The following is a 10304-nucleotide window of genomic DNA, read 5'->3' as shown; positions in this document are numbered from 1 at the left end:
GATGGAGAGCCTCAACTGTTAAATCCAGCAGGTGTGGGTCATTTTTTTATATTCCTCTTGAAAGCTTTTATCAGTGGTATGAATAGATACTGTCAAACTTAGTAGCATCTTTGATGGTTCTGTAGTTTCAGCTGGTTTTAAAGTGCAATGTCATACACAAGACTAGAAAGTGAACACACAGTCCTTAAGAGATTGGTCAATCTGAGTCACACTTTGAGTTACTCCCACCTCATGTTCATTTTCAGTTTCACTTGACTCTCTTCAAGTGAAGACGGCTGGGTTTTTTTTTGTTTTTGGATACAACAGTACTTAATCCATTTCTGCCATGAACTCTGACAACTCTCTGCAGGCAGAACAGGACATTGGACATCACGGTAAATATGAAAATGAACTTTCAGTTTGCATTTCCTCGAAGTTCTGCCCCCGTCCTCATTTATTTTACTTCAACTTTTCACAGGGCTTATTTGTGGTACTTATAATAACCGTTTTCTGTCACTCCACCTTGTGTTTTTAAGTGATAAATTGTGGCTTTTTTTTTTTTTTTTTTTTGAGGATTATCTAGTTTACAGGAAAGAAATGGATCAAAGGTCAGCAGCACAGTTCATGAACAAACTAAGGAACTTGTAAAACTGATTAGCAAGAGAAGAGTCTGTCTCTAACTCTGTTTTACGCCGTTGTGTTGGTGCGCATATTTGTTCAGACTAACCAGTCTGAGTGTTTTAATTTAACACATTCTGCATCTTTTTATAATGATCCTTTTTGATATAGCTCTTAATAAAATAACGAGCAGAAAGTAAAAAGCAATACGGTATTCAAATGATACAAATGGATCACATTAGGTGAAGCAAACATTTCTAAGAAGCCATTCGCTGTTTTTAACGCTTCCATGATCTTGTTTATGGTTAAAAATGTATAGAGTTTATTCGAATAACTTACTCTAAGTAAACTTAGAGTAAGTTATTTGAAGCATTTATCAAAGAATGCTGGGTGATAAGGCTTTCTGTCCACTGTGTGCCAATATTTGGTATCAGTTTCTGCTGAGGATTGTGATGTTTAATAAAAGTATTTAATGTGTTATTCGTCATACACAATGGTCACTTTAAAATATTATAGCATATAAAAATATGTACCAGTATCTACATTTTGTATATTACTGTACTACATATTCATCATTATGTATTTTATCAGCCGCAGCAATACGCACCTGAACAGGTACATAAAGATGATATCTCACTGAGCTGCGACTGTTAGTGACAAATTGAGAATGCCATGGGTTAAGATGTTGCCAAAATGTTTTGAAATATTTGTAAGGGTTCATAATTGCCTTTTTCAAGTCGCAGAGCCTCTTTTGTGGTTCTTTTGAAACCCAAAGTGCAGACAGATAAGATAAAGTGGTTATTTACGTGCTGACGCGGCAGCAAAAATACTTTCAGAGCTTGTGGTTATTAAACACAAGCACAGAGCTAACAATGGCACGTACAGTGAACAACGCCAAACTCAGGAACGGACTACAACAGGGAATATAAAGAAAAGACTGATGAACAAAATCACAAACATTTGGCCGGGAGGCAAACTGGAACAGGTGAGTGTGGGCGGGGCAGGAGCAGAAGGGCAGGAATACCAGTAGAACACTGGTCAGCAGAAAATGAGAAGGACAAACAAGTAATCAGAATACAAGAACCCCAGAAACGCCTAATAAAAAATAACAAAAAGACACAGAATCTGGAGCTTCGCTCACCTGTCACAAGAAGGTTCAAGGTTCTTTATTGTCATTCGCACCACAGAATTGTGTACTCAAGGTCCCAGTTACACCCAAAAACAGCAAAAATATAAACTATTAAAAAATAAACAGTATACAAGGATCTAAGAAATATGCTAAACAAAAATAATATATGGTGTATTAAACAGCAGTCTGAACACGAGTCTGTTTTGAGCAGATGGGTATGAATATAGCAGCTTATGGGTAAGAAATCAGCAGCACAAAAAAAAAGTGTCAAATCTCCAATTAAAGTGTAATTACAGTGAATTTTCTGGTTAGGGATTCATGCGTCTTAACAGCCTCAGGGTAGAAGCTGTTCCTCAGTCTAGTGGTTCTACTCTTAATGCTCCTCAACCTCCTGCCTGAGGGGAATGGGGCAAAAAGTGTGTGTGCTGGGTGAGTGGGGTCCTTCATGATGCAGGTGGCTCTCTTCCTGCATCTGGAGGTGTAGATGTCTGTGATGGTGAGGAGACTGACTCCAACAGACTTCTGTGCAGCCTTCACCACTCTCTGCAAAGCTTTTCTTTCTGCAGCTGTGCAGCCTCCATGCCACATGTTGATGCTGGAGCACAGGATGCTCTCAACTGCACACCTGTAGAAGGAGAACATTCCAGCCAGCATACATAGGTGGGCTCCATATGGGATAAATATGGGCCCCAAAAGGTTTTGTCTGCAGTTTTCATGGTGGCCCCACATGGGTTAGCCCAGATAGATTTTAATGGGCCCTGACTGGGTTAACTTACATGAGGATGTAACTGGGACCCTGTGTACACAATTTCGTTCCACCACATGTACCACATGGGGTGCGAATGACAATAAAGACGCCTTGACCCTGACAAAGTTGTTGTTGAAACGTGGGTGGGAAAGGTGAAGCTGTTGGATAAATTAATCATCATTTCATCAGCTCATAAATGAAATAAGCCACTCGGAGGATACGACAAGATCTTTTCAACCCAGTTTTACTTGCAAGGGGTGCAGAATTGAAAACAGCCTTACACAGATGATATATGGAAGCACCGGTCACAAGGTGTGCCCACAGACAGCATAAAGAAGCATCTATTTATAATGCTTATCAGACAGAGAGAGGTCAAGGCAACCTTTACTTTCCAGCTTACATATTTGAAGGTGTCAGAAGTTATCATTTATCAGTTAGGCTCCTCTCTGAGACAAAAACACTCTCCTTCACACACATGGTTCTACATTAATTTAACATTAGTAAGTGATAACATCCATGACCTTTACGTTAATTCCCCTGACAGAAGCACCCCCACCTGCTTCAACCATGGCAGCTCTCTGCTCCACACACAGGGCTGTGGTAGCTCGGTGGGCTGTGCTTGCATCAGGAAGGGCACTGCATAAAAACACCTGCCAAGTTTTTGTGTGTTTATTTGCTGCGGCGACACCTATAAGGAAGGGAACAGCCAAAATAAGAAGAAAACTTTTTAAAAGAATATTTATTCCAGACATGGCCATTGCGTTTTGTTACATTTAAATGTAAGCTGTTGCATGAATAAGAGATTGCAATGATGGCATAAAGCGTATTCACGTTTGTTTTTATTGTTGCATTTACAGAGCCTGTGACGATAATGCTCCTGGGGAAGAGTGGAGCAGGCAAGAGCTCAAGTGGGAACACCATCCTCAACAAAATAGTGTTTAAATCTGACATGAAGCTGAAGAGAGTCACAGTGTACTGTGAAAAGGAGTTTGGGTCAGTTGAGGATACGCCTGTGGCTGTCATCGACACACCCGGGCTTTTTGAGAAAGACCGAAACAAAGAAGAAGTCGTTCAAGAGATTCTCAAGCGTGTCAAGCTCCAGGAGCCAGGCCCTCATGTTTTTGTGTACGTGGTTCCTCTAGGAAGGATGACAGAGGAAGATGAAAACACTCACAAGCTAATTGAAGCCATGTTTGGCCCCAGAGTGTGGGACTACACCATTGTGTTGTTCACCCACGGCGACCGACTGGAAGGTAAAACAATGAACACAGTGATTACAGAAAGCGACGACAACCTCCACAGCTTCATCCGCAAGTGCAGCGGCGGCTTCCACGTCTTCAACAACAAAAACCCAGAGGACCAGACGCAGGTGGTGCGCTTCATGGAGAAGATCCAGACCCTGCTGGCCCTGAATGGAGGCAGTCACTACCAAGCACGTTTTTATCCTAAACAGGAAAGAGGGATCAGGAAGAGGCAGCAGTGCATCCTGACAGAAAGAGGTGAAGCCATCAGGAGCAAGGAGGAAGACTTGATGAAGCATCACCAGGGGGAGGAACTCAAGAAGAAGATTGCAGAGCTGTGGAGGAAAGAGGAGGAGAACTCGAGAAAGGTTGCAGAGAAGGAAATCACAAACCAAAAAGTTTTGAGAGTCTTCCTGTTTATTGTATTTGTCGGTTTGTTGTTGGGGTTAGGTTTAGGGGTTTGCAGTGAATACCTGGTGGTAATCTCAGTCATTTGGATTGGCATGTTCTCCAAGACGTCTCTGTTTCCTCTAAGCAAAATACCCTGGCTGTCAAGGAAAAAGTGATCCAGATTGTTACCCATTAACTCTTCAGTTCTAATTATGAATTAAATGGTGTTGGTCCATAATCAGAAAATACTGTTGTAATAGTTTTACTCATTCACTATGATCAAGAGATAACCCACTATGATGGTAATAACATTTTTTATGAATTGATTTTAATTTTTCATCCAGCTTTGATCCATTCATTTAATTGCTGCATGCACTGTGCTGATCTGTTAGCTGTAAATTTAGTTGTGTCTTGATTTGCAACATATAATAAATACTGTACTTGTACAAGTTCATTCAACCTTTATTTAGACAGGTTAATCCCACTGAGCCTCCGGGACTCATTTACAAGAGAGATTTTAACAAAGAGTGGTGACAACAAAGACAACAGTAGACAATCGTAAAAAGCATGCAAATTAAGAACACATTTTTAAAAAATGATGTTAAAAAATGAAACAACAGCTAGATTGTAAGGCGATGTAAGGTACTAAAAACAGGAACATGTCTGCAATGGTTTTTGTCAGGAACTTAACAGATGTTTGAAGCCACTTAGAGAGGTCAAGGTCGAGAGCTTCAGATCTTTTTGCAAGATATTCCAGGAAACAGGAGCAGAGTAGTTCCTAGTTCAGTCCGCACTGAGGGAACACTGCAGGTAACAATGTCCTGAGCGCACGCTGTAGCTGCACTCACGCAGAGACATGTAGGAGGAGATGTATGAAGGCAGCAGACCAAGAAGTGATTTAAAGATGAAAATGTACCAGTGGGAGAGTCTATATGATGACCAGTTAACCAGTGAATACAGGGTGCAATGGTGGTACTGGGTACGGTACAGCCAGTTATCATAGGCAGCAACATCTGCAAGGTGCTTGTAGAAGTGTTTGTGTAAATAACGTCACTGTAGTCAGTGGAGGGAAGGAAAATCCCAGTTACAAGGTATTTCTTGGCATTCAGAGTTAGACAGGATCCATTTCTGAAAAAAATAAAATTAAAAAGAGTTTCCTTACCAAGTTATCGATTTGGAGCTTAAAAGAGAGCTGCGAATCAACCAAGATACCCTTGTAGGAATTGACAAACTCAATAGGAACACCGTTCAAGGATAAAATCTAAGGAAAAACTGCTGAGAGTCTGGGACTGCATCTATAAAAGGCAAATCTATAAAAAAAATAAAAAAAAACCAGTGCATTCATTGATCTTAGGGTAAGTTTTAACATTGTCGTCAGTAAATACAGGCATATAATGCATCACATGTTAAAATAACTGATTTCTTTAAACAAACTGCTGTAAGGAGTTTCACAAATCAGACCAGTGGGCACCATCTTCTATCCACCACTAGAGGGCGCTCTGCCCATCACCCATTGTTTACATCTGTGACATGTGGAGAAGCTAAGATGGCGTCCAAAACAGCTGCTCACAGCCGAAAAAACAACTATTGAATTAACAGCAAACACAACTGGATCCGTGTCACAACTTATATTTAGTATCTTAACTATAACGTCATATAACATATTTTAATGTTCATACAGCAATCATGTAAAACAGCTAGATGTTATAGAAAGAAACTATTCTAATTATCTAAAGTCAGTCAATAATTAATGATCGACCTACAATAATTTAAACAATTTTTAGTTAAATAGTTCTGACTTCAACGAGTTTGACAATTTTGAAAATGGCCGCTGCAGCGAAACACGTGGTCACGTGACCACTGAGGCGGAAACAATTCAAGTGAGTTTCTGTTTCATTTCCTCGTTTCAGGCAGTTACGAGAAGCCTCGTTGTGAATTTAGCTGCGGATGTTTTTCAGTGAGCACAGTGAAAATGATTGCACGAAGGACTGAGGAAACCTGTAAGTTCATATTTGCTCCACGGAGACTGAAACACGATTACACGACACGTGTTCATTACACGACGTTAGTTCAAAACTGTGGTGTGACAGACCTGCAGATTATGAAGAACTTATTAAAAATGGAGCTTTTGCACCCGAAAAGTTTGATAGAAAACATCATTCTGAAAATCCAGAGCTTGGTTATTAACAGAAATGTTCTTGATTTTCTCAAGGCTAGACGGAAGACGCAGAGAAAGTGAAGGAAAAAGAGAATAGCAACATTTAAAGTACAAGTTTTAAGAGGACGGATCTGCACGATGACGTCAGGTAAGTGTGAGCATGACAAAGGGACAGTGAAAGAAGGTTAACTTGTCTGAAATGAAATTGAAGAATGCATGAATTCCAGCAACTTTCATGCCAAAGTATAAAAAAATGTTTTCTGTCAGCGCTCCTTGTGAGTGATGGGGACGACTCTCAGCTACTACCACAGCTGACAGGGTTAAAGCCTTTTCTGCATTTTCAAATGTTGCCACCTTGAATCAGGTTAACTCCAAAAGTTCAATAAGTTCATATTTTTCTCAGACTTTCATCTTAATCTATCCAGTAGTTAGACATATTTTGCTAACAGACGGACACACTCGCACAAACACATGATCACCCATCTTTTATGGATGGATTTAGCTAAAATCTGGATTCACTGGTGCTGGTCATACAATTAGAATATCATGACAAAGTTGATTTATTTCAGTAATTCCATTCAAAAAGTGAAACTCGTATATTATGTTCATTCATCACACACAGACTGATATATTTCAGATGTTTTTCTTTTAATGTTGATGATTATATCTGACAACTAATGAAAACCCCAAATTCAGTATCTCAGAAAATTTGAATATTGTGATAAGGTTCAATATTGAAGACGCCTGGTGCCACTCTCTAATCAGCCAGTTAACTCAAAACATCTGCAAAGTCGTTTAAATGGTCTCTCAGTCTAGTTCTGTAGGCCAGTGGTCCCCAACCTTTATTGAATCTTGGATAAAGTAGGTGCCATTTTCTGCATTTTGTTGTATTTTACAAAGGTTTATTACAGTAGATTAACATGAAGCAAAAGATGTAAACTCGTTATTGAAATGACTGCAAATCGTTCGTAATGCAAAACCACTGCAGCTCTGCAGGTGAGGGGCGTTCACTTCAGGACAAATTGAGGTCGCTGATTTGTCAGTTGCTTAAGGTCGTTTTCACACCAGATAGTTCGGTAGACTCGGTTCGGTTCGGGACCAATATTCATGACCTTTTGTTTTCATTTGAGCTGGTGAGTTTGCATTCACACTGCAGTGTGCAGTCGAGTCAACCTGTTGAACCAACCTGCTCCCCCGCTCGCCTGTGGGGGCGCTGCACCAAGAACTACTGAAAGAAACGACACAAAAACCTCTGAAGACACGTCTTCTTCTTCTTCTGTAAATAAAAATAAAAACGAAGTGGCATCAAGTTTTAGCAGTTTTAGGAGTTATATTTTGTCATTTTTCAAAAATGGACTTAGCATGAGCAGAAGATGAGACAGAAGACCATGGAGAATATTGTTTTTCCACACAAGGCAGCTGACGGCTCCATATAACGTCAGTGAAATGTGTGTTTGTTTGTCCTGCGGAGCGGGGCTCAGTCTGTTTACATTCACACTGTACTCGAACCGCGCTGGAGTTCGCTTCTACTGGACCGAGACCTAGGTTTTAGCCTGGGCCAGAGTTCGCCTTTTTGTTCCGTGACAGAGTTCGATTGCGTTTTCACACCTCCCTAAACGAGCCGGACTTTCTAGGAAAACGAGCTAGAGTTCGATTAAAGCGGACTAAACAGGGCTAGTGTGAATGCACCCTAATTGTCAGTTATAAAAGTCAACGTTAAAAGAAACAAACATTTGAAATATATCCGTCTGTACGTAACAAATGAATATACAAGTTTCACTTTTTGAATGGAATTACTGAAATAAATCAACTTTTTCCACAATATTCAAATTTTATGACCAGCACCTGTATTTCAAATGTACTTGTAATCACTTTATGTGTGATTTATAAGTGTATTAAGTGCAGGATCATTTCTCATTTAATTAGTAGATCCCACACCACGGTCAGCTGTGCCTTGTCATCCTCTTCCCTGCTCCGCAGTGATTCACACATCAGATTGTACACAAAAGTGCCCAGGAACTTATGCATAATGCAAAATTTTAATTATTGTGTTTTTTAATAAAATTGCCCATGACTTTGAACTTTTAGGGGCAGAGGTTTTTTTTAAGTGCAGAAGCAGAAATGCGAAGGAACAGCTCTGATGTGAATTCAAAAAAGTTCAAGACAAAACCAGCTCTGATGTGATGTTAGGAAGCTTTTTTTTATTATAGTTTTATTTAGTTAAAAGTTTTACAGTCACTCCTTGTCAGGCGGGTTGAAAAATATGCAGTGTAATCCTTCAAATGCGCAGACGCGACCGCGCGCCTCCTCCTATCCTGTCTGCTCAAGACCACTGGAACGGGCAATGTAGAATCAATCTGCGCATGCGGCTAACAGAAACTGAAATTTACCACTTGTGTATATTGTGGTGTGATGTGGTGGAGAGAATCCGGTGATTTTTCAAAATTAAACTTTTTTGTTTGTTTTTTGTTTTTTTTTCTGTGCGGCCCATGAACAGAATTTGTGACAAAGGGCAACATTGGTGGAGTTCAACTCTCACCGGGAACGAGCCCGACTTACTGCCAGCAATGCGGATCAAGCTCTGACACCCACCGGTCATACAGGGATCTAACAGCCCGTATCAAAGGGCCTGGTACCCCATACTTCCAGAGTATCCCCACAGGGTTCCCCACAGGGTTCCCCGAGGGACACGGTTGAACACCTTCTCCAAGTCCACAAAGCACATGTAGATTGGTTGGGCAAACTCCCACGCACCCTCCAGGACCCTGCTGAGAGTGTAGAGCTGGTCCAGTGTTCTACGACCAAGACGAAAACCGCACCGCTCCTCCTGAATCCGAGGTTCGACTATCCGATGGACCCTCTGTTCTATGAAATTATCTTAAACAAAATACAGGTTCGGGGAAAGGTCGAAGCAATGAATAAAAACTCACAGGCTGTTTTCTGCTAGGATAATAAGTGTCATTTATTAAACTGCCACAGATTCAGCGAAGCAAAAAGTACAAGTACATGTACAAATCAGATATTGATATAAAACCCCTCACCGTGACACCGGACCGGGAAGTCGTTTCAGTCCAAGTAAAAAGGTAACATCAATTCAGGCTGGGCATCGGATCAGGATCCACAGCAGACTTCAACTCTTATTCTGAATGTTACACTTTTATACTCCCCCTCTGGCTGGGTGACGTGCAGGCAGAGCAAAACATGTTTACCCGTTATCAAGGCAGTTGTGCAGCAGAGCGATGGCTCTTAAAAACATGTCTTTCAAACCCAAGGCCTTTGCGTATGAGCCTGATGGATGAAAGACATGTTTACAGAAAACTCCGGGTCGTTGTAACCGCCAGACGGGCCAAGTCTTTTGGTAAGAACCTCCCGGAGACTTATCTACATTCCTTTGAAGCGCATCACCCTCTGCAGCACAAGGCCTGATTTGCAGTTAAACTGCATATAAAATGAGTATAAAATAAGTATAAATTGACATAAAAGCATCAAAATAATCATTCTTATATCACCCTCCTCTCCAGAACCCCCGAATAGACCTTACCAGGGGGGCTTAAGAGCGTAATAAACATTTGAAATATACCAGTCTGTGTATAATGAATGAATATAATATACAAGTTTCACTTTTTGAATGGAATTACTGAAGTATATCAACTTTTTCATGATATTCTAATTTTATGAGCAGCACCTGTATGTGTTTATTTATTGCAACGAGTCTTAAGTGTACCACCCATCTTCAGCCCACTTAACTACAAGTTGCTCTGTGAATCCTTGCATTTTGTTGTTAGTATGAATAAGAAGCACACTTATTAAAGCCACAGTTTCAAGTTAAATGTGTTGAATTATTGATAAGTTCTGTACCTGTATTAAAAAATAAGCAAATATTTCTGTTTTTCCAGACTTCTCTTTGAAGAAGAGAGATAGAGGTGAAATCTGGACCTGGTCCACCTATAAGGTCCAGCTGCCTGTGACCTGTGGGCACATGAAGGGAACACTCGTCCGGGCCAGACTGGCTAAAGGTGAGAGAACAAAGTACAACCAAAC

General features: G+C 40.6%; 1 protein-coding gene and 1 long non-coding RNA gene across 2 annotated transcripts in view; both read left to right on the top strand.

Annotated features, from left to right (window-relative positions):
• The first annotated feature begins 325 nt into the window (after nt 1-325).
• Nucleotides 326-4281, top strand: LOC119421078 (GTPase IMAP family member 7). The gene is made up of 2 exons (XM_037688480.1): nt 326-374; nt 3332-4281. The coding sequence occupies exons 1-2, from the start codon at nt 326-328 to the stop codon at nt 4279-4281; spliced, it is 999 nt and encodes a 332-aa protein (XP_037544408.1).
• A 5910-nt stretch (nt 4282-10191) lies between these two features.
• Nucleotides 10192-10304, top strand: part of LOC119421512 — a 15844-nt gene continuing 15731 nt past the window's right edge. The window contains exon 1 of the long non-coding RNA XR_005187372.1: nt 10192-10279. This is a non-coding gene — a long non-coding RNA (uncharacterized LOC119421512). The remainder of the gene's footprint in view (nt 10280-10304) is intronic.

This window comes from Nematolebias whitei, chromosome 15 (assembly GCF_014905685.2).
Source record: "Nematolebias whitei isolate Nwh7 chromosome 15, NemWhi1, whole genome shotgun sequence".
Taxonomy (NCBI): Eukaryota; Metazoa; Chordata; class Actinopteri; order Cyprinodontiformes; family Rivulidae; genus Nematolebias; species Nematolebias whitei.
Note: the sequence above shows the minus strand (reverse complement) of the source record. Positions and strands in the feature narration are given on the sequence as shown.

Coding starts and splice junctions, on each gene's coding strand:
- LOC119421078 (XM_037688480.1), top strand. CDS start 326: ATGAACTCTGACAACTCTCTGCAGGCAGAACAGGACATTGGACATCAC. Junction 375..3,331: donor ACAGGACATTGGACATCACG/GTAAATATGAAA, acceptor TTGCATTTACAG/AGCCTGTGACGATAATGCTC.